We start from the raw sequence: 16,802 nt of genomic DNA, 5'->3' as shown, positions 1-16,802 counted from the left end.
AAGCTAAAATTATTAAAGTTATTCACGAGATACCGGCCGAAGACCTCCAATGAATCATTGTGATAACGGTTGGTCGAATTAAGGCGCAGTTGCGGTCAACATTTGAAAGGCCATGTCTTTAAAAAATAAATGTCGTGAATCGTTCTAAAAAAAATAATAAATATTGCCCAATCAATTTGAATTTTGTTTTATTTCAATTTAAAATCCGATACCACTAAATTGATCACCCTTTAGAAGCTATTACTACCTTGAAGTAGAAGCAAATCCCCACACCTCAAACTGCTCAAAAACAAACTCTTGTCATGGACGTTAATTACAGATCTATAGGACCTTTATAAGGCCAATAGCAACGTGTGAATGTGAAACATGGGTTCTGACTGCTAATAATAAATAAAAATAATAAAAAACTATCTCTTACGCATCATCTCGCGCAGGGCTAAGGATAAACGCGGGGAAAACGGATATGGTACTTTTTACCAGGAAGTACAAGGTCCCGGCGTGGAACCTTCCGAAGCTAGGCAACAACGAACTACTTCTCAAAGGTCATGCGAGGTACCTCGGAGTAATACTGGACAGCAAATAGCTGTGGAAGCACAACGTTGAGGAGAGGAATAAAAAGGCCAGTAATGCGTTGTACGCATGTAAAAGAATGCTGGGCGTTACTTGGGGTCTATCACCCTCTCTGATGCATTGGCGCTACACGGCAGTAGTTAGATCGATATTGCTGTATGGGGCCTTAGTATGGTGGACTGCGACAAGAAAACTGACATACTTAATGCCACTGTGCATAACAGGAGCGATGAAAACCACTCCAACGGCGGCGCTGGAAATGATACTCAGCATGCCACCTATTGACTTTATGGCGGAAAACCTGGCAGCGAAATCTGCGAGGAGGCTAGTGGCTGCGGGGGTATTCACCTGCAGACCTTTCGGTCACAGCTCAATAGGAAAGTGGAGCTAAGGTTGCACGGACTACATGACTGCGTACTTTAATTGGGAGAGAAGGTTTCGCACAAAGGCATGAAGCCTGGCCATAGAACTTTTCACATCTATAAAACTTTGGACAGAGTGGGAGCGGGTATTTACTGCTTAAAACTAAAGATAAGACAGCCAGACCACAGCAGTATTTTCCAAGCGGAAGTTTTTACTGCGGGGAAAGCCGCGGAGCTAGCTTACACTAGAACAAGAAAGAACTCAACAATTAATATATACCTGGATAGTCAACCAGCAGTCAAAAAATGTTCAACGGAGCAGGGTGGCCATAGAAAGGCTAGCCGCAAACAGTAGGCTGCATATCTATTGGGTATCTAGTCACAAAGGCATTATGGTGAACGAAATAGTAGATGAGATAGCAAAAAGTGTTTTTAGACTACCATTTGAAGAAGAGAACGACATACCAAAACCGCTAAATACAATGAAATGGACGACCACATGAAAAGGCGGGTGGAAGCTAGGTGGACTAATCTGACCACATGCAAAACAGCAAAAGTTTTGTGTAGAACTAATGAAAAAACTGACTCAATTCGTACTTACGCTCTCGCGAAAGGACTGCAGAACTATCATAGGTATGCTAACAGGTCATAATCTATTGGCTGCACATGCATACAAGATAGGGATTGCTAACACGGGCAAATGCAGAGAGGATGTTGAGGAGACTTTAGAACACCTTCTGTGCGTTTGTCCGGCATTATTAAAAACGCGACTAAGATGCCTGGGAGCCCCACTGTTTGAGGGTCTGTGGAGGACGTCTCAAAAGCGGAGCTCCCAGATTCGCCAAAAGCGCTGGCATCCTACATGATGTCTACTTTAGTTATTCATAGAGGTCGGTCTCCATCTGGTATCGCTAGGGACCAAAAGGTCTATGCGTGGCTTATTGCCAACCAGGCTAACCTAACCTATCTCTTACGCTTTAAGCGTAAAATTCTGAGGATAATTTTTGGTCTTTAACGAGTAGAAAGGTCAACAGCTGGTTTGAGGAAAAAATGCATAGGGATTCAGACGGCAGAAGAATGCAATTCAGCTGTTGACAGGCAGCTATTAGCCGTTTTTAGTCGCATCAACATTAAGATTCCTAGTACAGTTACATAAAACAGTACACAATTTTTCGGCCACTGACTATACTCCTTGGTCGTAGTGATATTGAAGAATGAATCGAATTTTATATTTGCCATTACTTTGAAATAGTGCAACACACAAATGGATTCACTCAACACAAAGCTGTCAAAGAACTTTTTTGAAACGTAGTGTCGCCCAACGCCATGTACGATACTTATATAGGAGTACAACTGTGACTCACTAAGGGTATACATTGGAAAGCGATCAGAACATTTTACTTCACCTTATATTTTGCTGCCAGTTATGTGTCTTTATGACAACCACCCTACCTACCTACGTGTTATAATAAACTACAACTGTAGAATTACAAAGTATACATGAGAACCCGTCTCTTTGTAAATTAAATGGGCTTTGCTGAGATTTTTAATTTAAATTTTTTTTTAAATGCCTTCCCCATTTGAAGGGAGTCTTCACATGAAGAGTGCACAAAATTCTCTTGAATATAAGATTCTTGAACAAGAGTTGGGATGCACATATTACTGGCCGTGCAATACACTAATCAGCGGTTGAAAGTAATAAAAGGTCCACTGGAGCGCGCTCTATAGAGGCATAGAGGAGAACCTAAGATAAGCTGGCGCTGAAGCCTGTAAAAAAACGATCGATGCGTTGTTTTTGTGTGCTAAATGCGGATTAAGGCTATGGAAAGGAGTTGGGCCATGGAAATTATTTGCCTCAATCCCACCCTACCTCGGTCGCTTCTATTTCCCGATTTAGTAAAAATCGAATAATACCAGTAAGACCTTTGCATTGCTTGTTAGTGGGATATTGTGAGCAAGGCACAATAAATGTGACTCTTTTAATAAATTACTTTTTTTGTATGTGTGCGTTTAAGTTATTTACCATTTTTTTCCTTTTTTATATATCACACGTTTTCTTACTCTTGCTAGTAGTTGCTAAGTTCGGTAACAACTACGGACACTAAATAGCGAACTAATTTTTCCAACGGTGGCCACTCCTCGACATCAACGAGTACACCACAAATGGGAGGAGTAGCTTCGCCTATACTCTATTTGGGGATATACTCGTATCTGCAGTTTACTATTACTCTGGCTTATAGCAGAGGACAGTAAATGTAATTAAATTGATCCAAATAAACCTGTTACTGGTTTAGGGGAAAAAGGCAGAAAAAGCAGTACGAATTTCCATATTTTGGTTGAATTTTTCTTATGTACTTGAATGTGCATACATATGTACATATGTGTGTAATTCAAAAGAACTTCGACTTCTTACTCAATCAAGACCAATTTTAGATAAATAGAAATTAGTTCATTATCGAGATATGCATAGTAGGGGTGCTCATATGTATGAGTATAAATATTACTAAGCACATTTTAGAATAAAAAAAAATTTGATTAATCATTCGCTAAAAAAGTTAAGAAAACTAAAGTGATGCATCTAAAACCAATTTGGCCATCAACCTTAAAAGTGCGTCATTGCCTATATCGAGCAAACCAATCATCCGTTGCCATAAAAGATAGACACAAATATAGTATGATAAATAAGCAATCGTAGGTGAAATCGAATTGAAAGGGAACTTAAGCGCATATATGTACCATTTGTATGTATGTACATATGTATTTGTACATTTTATTTTTATCGAAAATTCGTATCGCGCTGATGACTTCTCATTGAAGAGTAGTAATTGAATTTGGCAGAGTACCATGTGTGCATACTTGTTAATCAAATAACAGAAAAAAGCCACAAAAAGGAATAACAAAGAAGCAAACAATAGCTTTTGCTTCCTAAAGGCATTAAAAGATTGCAAATGAAGATGGACAGCTCAAGATGAACGAATGATATATGGCAAGTTGAGACATGTTGCGCTTGTGCGATAGGTAAGTGAATATATTTATGGGTATGCATACATATGTACGTAAGAAGATATAATTAAAAAAACAAAAAAAAAAAAAAACATTGCTTTAACTTATTTTAAATATTTCTACATTTCTTTCTTCTCATTTTTGCCAAATTTTAATGATGTTGCTGACATTTGCCGAAGGACGAAGAATACTTCAGTGCTCATGGCGTATATTATACACACACACCAACATGCAAGTGCATATACTTGCACATACGTGCATTGATCACTGTGTATAGTATACATTTGTATGTGCGCTATCTTGTAGTAAGAGGGAGATGCCGTCTTCACCTGGCACACGTAAACCTATCTAGTAGGAGGTGTGTCGCGGCGTGCCGAGATGTTGCCGACTATCGCTGCCAGACAAAATCCAACATTGCTGCCGATGTTGATTGCCGTTTACCGATTGCCGATTGTGGCTGGCGGCGCGTGCGATGTTGTTGCTATGAGCACAACGGGAAAACAAATCGAGTAAGAAAAATTTCAATTTAGCTTTCAGTCGTGTACGGCGCTCCGAAAGCGAAAGGTGTAAAAATGCAGTGTCTTGCTACGGAACAATTTGTATGGCGTGATTAGACGTTTTCGCGAAAAAAGTCAAACAGGAAAGGTGTATTTTTCAAACTTACCTGTTTTTGGTATGTGACACACATGTCACTACGTAGGAGGTGCTACCGGTGCATGGTAGTTTTTTGCTAGCTAAAAAGTGATTTGGAGCAGCGTACAGCATAGAGGATATGCGAGCGTATAGAAAGCTAAAGGATCATAAGTGCATTTATGTAAAAGCTGTAAAATGATATAATTTAGATAATTTAACAGAGAAAAAGTATGCTAATTTTCAGCAATGTGGAATTGTGTGATTTATTGTGTATATTTATTTAAATCAAAATTAAAAATAATCAATACATGGATGTATGTATGTATGTAAACATGAACAACAATTCAAATAATATTAGATAGGCTTACAAAGGAGGAGTACACACAACGTAGTATAAATATAAATATAAATGAGTGATTATTTTATTTAAATAAAACACTTAACAAACAAACTAACATCGAGGCGAGTTGAAATCGCTTTTTAAAAATATAAAAAATATGCTTTTAAAGAAATTAACACAATACAAGTATATATAAAATTGCAGTGACATTAAAAGGTACGCGCTGCTAGCCTGGTCGCATGAGTATTTTATGATTAATTTTTTAAGCCAAGCGCTTCAAATGAATTAAAATAAAGAAACGAATTAAAGCAACAATAAGCTTTTGAGCTGTGAACAAAGGTTTGTTGTGAATATCTCCGAATAGCGGCAAAAGGCCACATTTAGTGCTTTGAAGTGTTTCATTCTTCTGCTTAAGGTTGGAAGAGCAGAAAGCACACAAACAATTTTTGTAAACAAAATATAAAAAAACATATGCAAAAAACGCAATGTGAAATGTAAATAAAACAACGAGAAGTAGAGATCAACAAAAAATTAAACGAATTAATGAAGTAGAACTTAGTATTAGTATGAAGCGGGTAGATAAAAAAGTAATTATAAAAACTCATGCAACGTTACTACAAAAATACATTACCAAAAAAAGCGATATAAAGTGTACAACTTTTTAGACATTTAGAATTCGCAAATCAGTGGACTTTTGACAAAAAAAAAAAAAAATGATTGCTTTTAGATTTTTTAATTCTGATCCCTCATGGCAGAATTTAATATTTCAATTCAACTTTCATTAAAGTATGTATGTACATTCTTAAACTGCAGCAAAGTGCATTGAAAATTCAGCAAAAGAGAGGATTGCAAATGGAGAATGTTGAATCGCGTTAAGTTTTGTCAAAAGTCCACAGAATGTCAGTGAAGTAAATATATGGGTAGTACATAACGACAAAGTAGTTGATATGATTCAGCGGCAAGGTATTTTGGCATCGTACATAATATTAGATATAGTATATTAGAAACAATATGTAGTAGACGAGTAGCGGTCCGGTGTTGACGCGAAAATGGAATAGCTTATTTTTGTAAATAGTACAACATTTCAAATAAGATAGTTGTTTTCTTCGATTTAATTACATTAATAGTCAAAGCTTGAAACAATATTATATTTTTGTTTTTGTTTATTTTTTTTTTTGTAAAAAAATATTTCATACAATTTTCATATATTTTTTATTTACCACAAAATATTCATACTTTTCTTTTTCTCGCAGCCAACCCACAACGGCTATGCCAAGGCAGTAGAGCGCATAAACAACACACGATCCCAAGATGAGCTGGCTAGTGAGCTGCTTAAAAATAAATTATACCCGCTGTGAATCAACCTGTCTATCGTTGATGATGCTGGTGCTGCTGACAAATGTACCATCAAATAATTAATCAGCATATTTCGTTGTTTAGATACAAGCGACTAATGCCAACTAATGATTTGTCCTATGTGGCTAATCATACAAATAATGATTCATTAAGGTGAGTGCCAAAATGAAAATGGCTGTACAACTGTATTTATTGTGAAACATATAAAGCGGCGCGCCAAAAAGACAGAACACAGCAAGCGTTGGCATCAAGGAAGTACGGAGAGAATCGTGTGTGGTGTTACGTGGTAACCTGCTTACTTCGCAAACCACATACCCCGGTAGTTGTGCCTTACAGCGATGTTGCTGCAGTTTACTCCTTGGAAACTATCGCTATGAGAGCAGCTTCGAAGCTTGAAAAGTAGTTACGAGTTGCTTGGAATAGTGTCAGTTGGTCAGGCGTTTATTTTAATGTACTATCTCCTCTTTCATCTACATTTACTATATTATTTTTTCATACATGTATATATTTTTTCTCCTCATATATATCCTATTTTTAAAATATTCGAAAACAAATAAAAATTGATGAAAAACAAATAAAGTACTGTCAGCCGGCAGCAAAACAATAAATAATGATTTCTATTTTTTACTCTCCACTAATAATGCGAAAGGTGCTGTATTTTTATTTTTATTTTCATTTCTTATTTGTCAGTGCTTCTAGAGCGGTGATGCTCTCCAGGTATGGGGGGTGTTGGACGGGACGCAGGCAACGCAAATGCTAAAAATACAGGACGCTAATCAATGTGATTTCAAAATAGCCATGGCTAATCTCCATAAGCGCTAAACCATTTTCGAATTTTGCTATGAATAACCATTTAAAAAAAAAAAATACAGAAAATAAAAATACGAAAACTCAAATAATATGTATATTATTCGTATATATTACATGTATCTCATGGAAAACTAGAAACTTGAGCAATATTTGTGCACTGCACGTACACAAAATTCGTCGTACACGAGTCCACTGCGACAGTATGGGGCTAAGAATAGCCGGGCATTCATTTAATTTCGTTGAAATTTATGTTTCTTCCACAATATGAACGCATATTTTTATGCATGATCGTACGTATCTACATACATAACTGCATATATGTAAATGTACGAGTCTGAGTATATGCATACATACATACACACGCGCTCAACGACCTAAATTTTGCGCACGAACCTTTTGTTCCCCTAAGCGAGCAGGTGGTGGCGGGTCACTAGTTAGCTACTAATAAGTTACATTTATGCCCACACACATTCATATATGTATGTCTCTATATGGATAAGTGACATGCATGGCGTGGAAATGCAATTTGGCGCAGTGCATAAGACATTTTCGTCTATTGTCTGTGCGCTAGTCGCTAAGCGTTGGCTTTCACAAATATGCTGTATGTATGCATGTGAATATTGAACAAAATGTATTAATGTATAGATGTATACAATGTACATTTATCTGCTAATAATTCATGCTAATAACAATAAAGAAATGTATTTATGTATATATGTATGTGTGTAAAGTATAAGCACAACTGCTGAAAGTAGGTTTGTGTGTTTTTCAAAGTTGTAGAAGACAGAAAATTTGTATAGTCAATCGTATGTTTTTAGACTGAATGTGCGTTTTGCGCACGTCCCCAACAAAGTATGGCATGGTACATACTCGTACATGTCTATGTATCTAGCTGGCCAACTTTATTAAAAGCAGTTCACAATTTCTCCACATTTTTGGTTTTTAATTTTTTGAAAATTTTTGTGTGTGCCAGAATTAGAATTTTACTTTGAGTGTTCTTTCTTTTCTTGTTCTTGTGTGTTTCTTGAGCTTTTTTTTTGCCTAATTGGTTTGATGTTACTCATACGCCCATCCCCTACACTCATCTACAAACATGGTTGTGTAAGTGTTTACATGGGTATGTGTGTGCACGTTCATTCGCGTTCCACCTTTGCCTGTGCGCATTTACACTAATGTGCCGGAAAATCTATTATGGAGTATGGATACTCGCACGACGCGCGTTTGTGGAACTCATTGGATTCTACAATTTTCTTTTCATAGCCATACGCAATTTTAGCTGTACAAGAAATGCCAACTACTCTTACTTTATAAAATCTTTAATTTAGTATCTTTATTTTCGTTTTTATCAATTGCTCACTTTTTATTATGTTAATTAGTAGTAAAAATATTTTGTTTATTTATAATTTTTATGCTCGTTTCTGTTTTTTTTTTTTGTTTTTTGGAGAATTTTTCTTTTTCAGTAATAATAAAATATTAATATTTGTTGTTTCAGGAAAATTTCATTAATATTGTTTCAAACTTTTACGACTAGTTGTAAAGTAATTAGTAATTTTATCCGCTTTTTTGTTTCTTTTGCTGATTTGTTCTCGTACCACTTATTGTGAACACTTGCTTTAATTTTTGGATTGTTTTCTTTTCATCGTCAACGTTTCGGGGTTCGTTCTTATTTTTTAAATTGAGTATTTCATATTTGATAGTTAGGCTAGAGCTAGGAGTTTCTTTCGGTTTTGTTAGACTACGTCCGTCAGCGTTTTGCATTTTTTGTTCACTATTATTTCATTTTCTTATTTCTTATTAATTCAATCCTTACTTTTAACAGTCAACTTAGCTGACGACTCGACCTGTCCAGTTGATGAGGTAACACGAACGGTGAAAATGCCCGAATCCTCCTCATAAGTTGTTCCAATAAGTAGTACGGCACTATTCCCATCAAAGATCATCTGAAAAATATATAAAAAGGAATCTTTAGCATCACGGAAAAGGAATAATGATAACAAATTAAAAATAGGCTGTGACATTAGTGCTGCCACGAAAAATTCGTTTTCCAACAAAAATTGAAGAAATTTTCTGAAGCAGATGCTTTTATATATATATATTTGGGCGTACACCCTTTCTGGGTGTTTGGCCGAGCTCCTCCTCCTATTTGCGGCGTGCGTCTTGATGTTTTCCCACAAATGGGGGAACCTACAGTTCTAAGCCGATTCCGAACGGCAGATATGGGCAGGGGTGCCCGCTATTAGAAAACACATTTTCTTAATTTTGGTGCTTCACCGAGATTTGAGCCGACGTTCTCTCTGAATTCCGAATGATAGTCACGCACCAACCCATTCGGCTACGACGGCCGCCTTAATCAGCCATATTTTGTTAACAAAAAAATTGAGTTATGTAACTCATAAATATAATTTGAGAATAGACACTCACACAGACTTCATACTTTGATGAATACGAAGTGAATAGAATACAATTAAAATAACACCTCAAACATGTCTTTAAATTTACACACATACATATGTATGATCCTTAAACAGAAATCCTTTGCGATCGCAAATGTACTTTAGAAATATTGAAGTTTATTTCCAACAAGAATTTAACTGCGCATGGGACTGTACAGACATCACAAACAGCTAATCTCTGTTTACATTTAAAGTTTGCTGACAATAGATGGCTACCAAATCTGCCTGTCTCTGTATGTCATGGTTGCGATGAGCGAGTTAAAATGTCTTATGTTTTGGTTTGCCAAATTATTTATTATTTTCAAATTACTTCGTTTTTAATAGAAAATACATATTCTAGCTAAAAAATAATGGAAAGAGCAATTTTCATTAATGAAAAACTAATATTCGCTCCTTTGACGTTTGCATAGTTAATGCTCTGTCTGCGCCTAAAAGTCTCTTATAAAAAATGCTAACATCACTGTGGTGATCATAATGTGGCTACCACTGTTAAGATAACATTTCCTATTAAGCCGACAACGAGAGTTACCGAGAGCTATTTAAGATAACAAACACATGGGAATTAGAGAATTTCAGCGAAAACTGTAGTTACGGCTCGGCGAAAATGTCATATTGCACTTAAAAGTACATATTGATTTTGTTATAAAGTAAAAGTTTTTCTTTCATTTGCCTAAGAGTTCATCTTAGCTAAAAATGGAATAAATCGTGAACATTTTAGTTCAATATTTTGCTATTACTTTCGACGTGAATTAAACACACAACAGTGAGCCAATTTTTTGATGAAGTACTTCCGAATGGTGGTGAGAATTCAGAAAGTGTGGCCAATATCTGCCCCTTAACCGGCTGAAGAAATCAGCTGATTTGCTAACAGGAGTTGGTTTGATAGTGGTTTATTTAGCGTAAAACTGAGATTTTGTTGGAGATATAAGACTGATTGGACAAGCTCGCGAATACTTGTGAAATAAGCGGGCAGAATTTTGCTGTCGAGTCTGCGATGACGCGGCAACCGGATTTACTCTCACAATTTTTTTTGGCGGATGGCCAAACCGTGTAATCCATTATCCTTGGCAGCACTTCGCTACAGAACGAATTACGTGAAAAATCGTCCAAAATCGGTTGTTATGTCAGAATTATCGATGCTTTGGGTGAACTGATATTGCAAGGTCACCCTATGTCATGTCCCGAGACTGGGCATTAGTTTCATTTGTACACGTCTTAATTTAATATTGCTTGAACATTTGGCCGCCAGAAGGATTTCGCTAATAAAGCAAGCAAAAAACCAACCTTGCCAAAAATCAATGCGATTTTCAAGCTACTTGAAACTTTCACTTTATTATACAAAAATTCAATTGGCTATAAAACTGCATAAATTTTTCTTTTTTTAAAAAATGAAATCAAAAATTTCGAAATTTCTATAAACATTTGGATTTTTTGTTTGATTTGCACAAAGTTTGAAGGTGGGTTTGTAGTAGTAGTAGAATAGTAGTAGTAATTGGCGCTTTCACCTTTTTTGGGGGGTTTGGCCGAGCTCCTCCTCCTATTTGTGGTATGCGTCTTGATTTTGTCCCACAAATAGAGGGTCCTACAGTTTCAAGCCGACTCCGAACGGCAAATATTTTTTATGAGGACCTTTTTTATGGCAGAAATACACTCGGAGGTTTGCCATTGCCTGCCGAGGGGCGACGTTCTCTCTGTGAATTCCGAATGGTAGTCACGCACCAACCCATTCGGCTACGGCGGCCGCCAATGAACTATATTTTCATAAAAAGAGTATCAAATAAAGAACAAATTTATAGCAAACAATTCATCAATAGGGGCTAGCGCGATAGTTATTTCACGCGGCGAAGTTAGATGCGGTGCAAATATATCTTAATCTGGGTCCCGTGACATCCCGTATTGAGGGTAACGAAGGAGCAGATGAACTGGCAAGAGGGGGATCTGCCATGAATAACGTTCTGGAAGAATCGGTATTCACACCACTGGGTGCAATGAGGAATACAATTTCCCCAAAATACTTCCGAATCGCGGATTGTAGATGGAGAGACCAGACGACATGCAGAATTAGCAGAACGTAGGTGGGCCACAACCTCAAACAATCGTCAACATTGATTAACATGAAACGACGGGATGCCTTGATATGTCGGGGAACAAGCACAGCTGTAAACAAGCAGAGAAAAATGGAACGATTTTCCATTTCCTCTGTGAAGGACAGAATGTTAAGTCTGGGGAAATCACTGTTCGAGAGTCTCGGATAACTGTCTGGCTTGGCCGTCAATAACCTAATAAGGACTTTAAACCGCACAGGCTGGATATAGCCACACTGTACATAAGCTTTAAACAAATTTGTAGCGAGGATGGGGCAACAAAATGGCTCAGAAGCGGTAGTTGGATTTTGGATGAATCATCACTTTAACCAACCTCCAATGGTACTGAGTACATAATTATAGAGTTTGACCTGAACAAAATGTAGCTGAGTATTGTCGCTCTAGATCTTCGCTATGTCCTTCGACCGCTGTGATCGAATAGGTTTGAGCGTGGGCACATTCGGTAGAGCGCAGTTTTGATATCCACTGTGGGCAGTTACAATGCGATTCCGAAACCTCTTTATGCTTTATTAAGGGATTAGGGGTAGTCAGAATTAAAAATTTGCGTTTTCGTAAAGTATAGTATCTTAAGAATATTGTGTGAAAATTTGAAGTGAATTCGACAAATACTTTTCGAGTTATTCAACAATTAACAAAGGGCACTCGGCGCAAAACTTTAAATGCGTTTTTCTCAAAACTATGTTTTTTGAACTGGTGATCATTGTAATTTAAAAGCCGCTTGGTAGATTTCAGTAAAATTTATACTGCTTTTGAAAAACATAAAAAACTCGTGCCTGATTGAAGGATTTTTTTTCGAAAATTTTTTCTACTTGACGAAGTAATGCCGTCATCTTCCGTCTTATCAGATTCAAAGTAATATTCAAAGTAATATCTAACCTATCATCTCTAGATCGCTTAGCCATCGTGTGTGGGATAAAATATATAAAAAGCCTGCTGGTTCCTCTGGTAGTGAAATTCGTTCTGACTCTACCGTCGTCCCACAACAAAAGTTTGCATTATAAGGAAGATAAAACTTCATCGCTAATGGCCCCTAATGGCTTTGAATGAAAACGTGAATGTTTTACTATACCTATGCGTACCTTATCGCATAGAATGACAGACATTACGAGCCTTACAGCTACGAACTAATTTGCTAGAGAACTAAAGTTTATGCTCGTTGTCAAAGTGACATTTCAGATTAAAAACTTGTTTCGCTGTTTTTTGTTTATTTCATTCAGTTGTGAGTTACAGGGTGTTAATAATGGAAGTCAACAAAAAGAAAATGGGGTACATTTTACACACAAGGGCGAAAACGCAACTAGACCGCTTAAATTGTGAAAGGTGTTTACGGTGCCGATAGGGAAACAGATAATTTGCAATTTTGGTTTCATTACGTTTAGGCATTCGGGAAAATGTCGATAAAATCACAGAAATAATCGAAATTGACCGGCATGTGAGTAGTCGTAGCATCGCTCAGGAGCTAAAGATTGACCATTAAACAGTTTTAAGTCATTTGCGCAAAATAAAAAATAAACTTACTGGATTTAGTTTTCCTCAAACTAATATGAATAAAGATATTGATGAATAAATACTTTCGAGAGAAATAAAAAGTCACTGTAACCAATCCATCCATAACCCCCAACACTCCCGAAATTCCCTTTTACAATAAGCCCCTTAGAATTTTTTAAAATTAAAATAGCCAATCTTAATGGGAGATGCTGCATTAAAAAATAAGATGCTTGAAGATGGTAAAGAGGCTGTTTTCGGTTTCATATTAGACAATCCAAAGGTTCTCTGAGTAATAGAAATGAACTCTCAGATGTAAATGGCAGCTCGGATGTAAAGTGTATTTTTCCATACTGTTTTGAAGCCATGCGAAAGTAATAGTTGCCAAGGGGAGAAAGAATATGTCTGCTGAATATTAGCTGAACCATTGAAGATCAGAAAATAACTTTAAATCGAATCAAACTCTCTGGACCATCTACCCGGCAGCATACAAAGACGTCGCGTTAATGAAAGCTTTCGGGACTTTCAAATAAATCTGGTAGTAATTTAAATGAATTTTTAAAGTCTAATTCCGCCCAGCAGTTTATTTTGTGTTCTGTAAATTGAGCGCTGAATGAAGTAGGAGTTTTTGGGGAATCAAAAATACGTCTTCGAGGCTTTTTATCTACTGCCATCGGTCCAAACATCATTATAGAGAAAAAACATTGGTCTAAATACCCTTCAAGGCTTTGTCTGGCAGCCTATTAATGGATATTTCACCCACTTCATGCGTAATCTCAGGCACAACTTATCTAATCGAGATTTGTTGAAATATTTGACGAATGGACAGTGCCTAAGTTGTTTGTTCCATTTTTTTCTGAATCGTTTTATGGAAAAATACCCGGGTAATAAAGCAGCAAGGAAAATTGCAACTTAGCCAATATTAAAAACAAAAGCATAAATTTAATATGAACTCACTTGGAAATCAGGGGTTTCCGGTATAAGAGTACCCTCACGGAACCATTGTACACTGGTGGCTTTCACTTTGCCGGTAACGGTGGTTTTGAATTGAGCTGGCATACCCTCCGTCACGGAGACATCCTTCAGTGCAGTGATGGTTGGTGGCGCATCGAGATTCTCAATTGGACGCACCTTCAATTGAGCGCTGGTCTGAATGCTACCCAGCTTATTCTCAGCGACGCACTTGTATGTGCCCTCGTCTTCGGGGAAGGCTTCAGAAATCACCAGTTGATAGTATTCACCTTGACGTGTCATTTGGAAGTAACGCGATGGTTTCACAATGTTTTCACCGCGTAGCCAGCGTGCCGTTGGTGTGGGTTTGCCTTCAATGCGGCAACGGAAGATCACTTTGCTACCTTCTTCCACGGATTGGCTCTTTAGTTTCTCTACAATATGTGGCGGCTTTTCGCTGCCAGGTGTGGTGGGTTTCTCGGGTTTGGTGGGTGTTTGTACGACGCAATCGGCATCACAACGTGCTTCACCGGCTACATTAACGGCTACACACTCATAACGGCCCGAATCTTCGGCAAATGGTTCGATAATGAGAAGCGTGTAAAGATTGTCCTCTTCAAGCATTTTGAATTTGATGCTTGGCTGTATCTTCTGGCCATTCTTCAGCCAATAAACATCCATTGGACGTGAACCGGTTACCTTGGCGTCGAAACGTGCCAATTGACCAGTGGATACTGTTGTGCTTTGAATAACATTGACAAAGCTGGGCGGCGTAAGACCACCCTTGCCGGCACGTCGACGTTCCTCAACCACCAAATTAGCGCTGCATTTCGCAGTACCTCCACGATTCTCAGCAATACATGAGAATACAGCCGAATCCTCGACGAAAACCTGGCGTATGATTAGTATGGACTTGCCGCTAAAGGTGTGGATTTGCAAATCTGGTGAACTCTTGATGGGGAAGTTTTCACGGTACCATTTTACAGTTGGCATTGGTTCGCCATCGAATTCCACTTCAAATTTGGCTTGTTCGTTTTCGAACACGCGACATGGCTGGATTTTCTTCGTGAACACAGGTGCTTTTGAGGGTTGTACTGGACCCTTGACAACGCGCTCCTGCACGGTGCCTTTATGTTCCATTTCAGTAGTTTCGGTAGCAGTAATTTTACGTGTAATCTCCAAATCACCCACTACTTCCTTTTGAGTTTGCTGTTGTTTGTTCATTATCACTTCGCGGCCATGCACGGACGATTCAGCGGGTTCAACTGGTGGTCTCTTTACAACCTTCTTACCGACAGTGGTTGCGGACGACTGCTCTTCCCTGAAAGTTAGAATGAAGAGGCGAGAACTCAGTAAAATTATTTACAAAAAGGACGATGACTTAAAAGTAGAGTTAGGTACTAAGACTTACAAATTTTCCTCATATGATTTGGCCATGCCCTTGGCAGCAGAGCTTTGCACAATCTTTTCGCCGGGTATCGCATATTGATGTGATTCTTGGCGCAAATTGGTCTCCTTCAGCAATTGCTCTGTTTCTAGTTCTTGAAGTTTGCTGTAGTAATCCTCACTCTTTTTGGCATTAACCGTTTGTTGCCATTCGGGAGCCTCGGGTTTGATTTGCTTCGGTTTCAAGTGTTCGACGCCCTTCAATGGCTTACCCTGTTCAGCCAAATACTGCTTGCGTTCATCGAATATTTTCTCCAATTCGGTTTCTTGGCGTTCTTTTTGGTAAGCAGTTAGTTCATAATCATACCAAGCTGTAGGCAGGAGAAGGAGTGAAACGGTGAATAAAACGTATATAGGGTGTGCGCGTGTATTTTACAGTAAAATAACCAAATTAAAAATTCGCAATAAGTAGTAGTAAAATTTTAAGCGAAATGAGAATATTTACAAATATTTACACGTAACTAAAGTACAATAATTTATGATTAGTGATCTTACCTGATAAAGAATGCATTTTGTTTAGCAGCAAAATGTGAACTTACTTTAAGAAAGCATTCTAGGTTTAAATGCAAAGCTAAATAAATTTGCGCGTAGTGTTAAGCATAAACTATGGGTTTTAGAGAAGCTTCATTCCAAAGGAAATCTAAAGAATATATCCTTTAAGTTGTCCGGTTTTATTTACTTTGTCATATAATAACTTTTATACTTTGCGCACTCTGAGGCCCCTCAGTCTCATAACGAAATTGTTTTTCATTGCTTTAATATTTTTTTTGTGTCTATAGCGTTTATCAATTAAGAAGAACAAATTACATTGCAACATTGAATGAAACGAAAGAGCTTGAAATTTCGTATTTTTTTAATTTGAACGCCTGTAACTCAGTACAATTCCGAATGACACAAAAAAATTATGCAGAGAAATGTGCCGTTCAATATTCAATAACCTTTGCATGGTTTCTTTCAGATCAATGTTCAACTCAAAGGTGCTTGATCGTAAATAATCGAGAAACATCGATTGATGTATCGATATTTCACACCACAAAAAGGAGGAGAGCTCGGAGAAACACCCAAAAAGGGTGTAAGCACCAATTGTTTATTTATTTTATTAAATTACTTTTGATGCTGAGGGCGGCCGAAGCAGTATGCGCTTGCGCTTAGTCTTCAGCCGTCCCAACATTTTTCCGAGAGTATTTTTATAATATGAGAACTTTTGCTTAAAATTCGATGAAAATTGAAGAAATACACCAGTCGTTGGTGGAGAGGCTCGTTCGTAAACTTGTAAAGGTTGTACATA

At 37.5% G+C, this 16,802-nt stretch overlaps 1 protein-coding gene and 1 long non-coding RNA gene across 2 annotated transcripts in view; one reads left to right on the top strand and one right to left on the bottom strand.

Annotated features, from left to right (window-relative positions):
- The window catches only part of LOC129240323 (titin), a 149,096-nt gene that overhangs the window by 101,141 nt on the left and 31,153 nt on the right, over window positions 1–16,802 (bottom strand). Inside the window, exons 13-15 of the mRNA XM_054876062.1 lie at window positions 15,480–15,825; window positions 14,075–15,389; window positions 8,885–9,014 (exon numbers count right to left, since the gene is read on the bottom strand). Coding sequence (XP_054732037.1) covers window positions 8,885–9,014; window positions 14,075–15,389; window positions 15,480–15,825 — 1,791 coding nt within the window. The remainder of the gene's footprint in view (window positions 1–8,884; window positions 9,015–14,074; window positions 15,390–15,479; window positions 15,826–16,802) is intronic.
- LOC129240324 (uncharacterized) lies at window positions 4,493–6,875 on the top strand. Its single transcript, XR_008582060.1, has 2 exons — window positions 4,493–4,749; window positions 6,162–6,875. It is a non-coding gene; the product is annotated as an uncharacterized LOC129240324 (long non-coding RNA).

The sequence above is a fragment of the Anastrepha obliqua genome, chromosome 3 (genome assembly GCF_027943255.1).
Source record: "Anastrepha obliqua isolate idAnaObli1 chromosome 3, idAnaObli1_1.0, whole genome shotgun sequence".
In the NCBI taxonomy this organism is placed as follows: Eukaryota; Metazoa; Arthropoda; class Insecta; order Diptera; family Tephritidae; genus Anastrepha; species Anastrepha obliqua.
The sequence above is the reverse complement of the archived record's forward strand: the minus strand, read 5'-3'. Positions and strand labels throughout refer to the sequence as shown.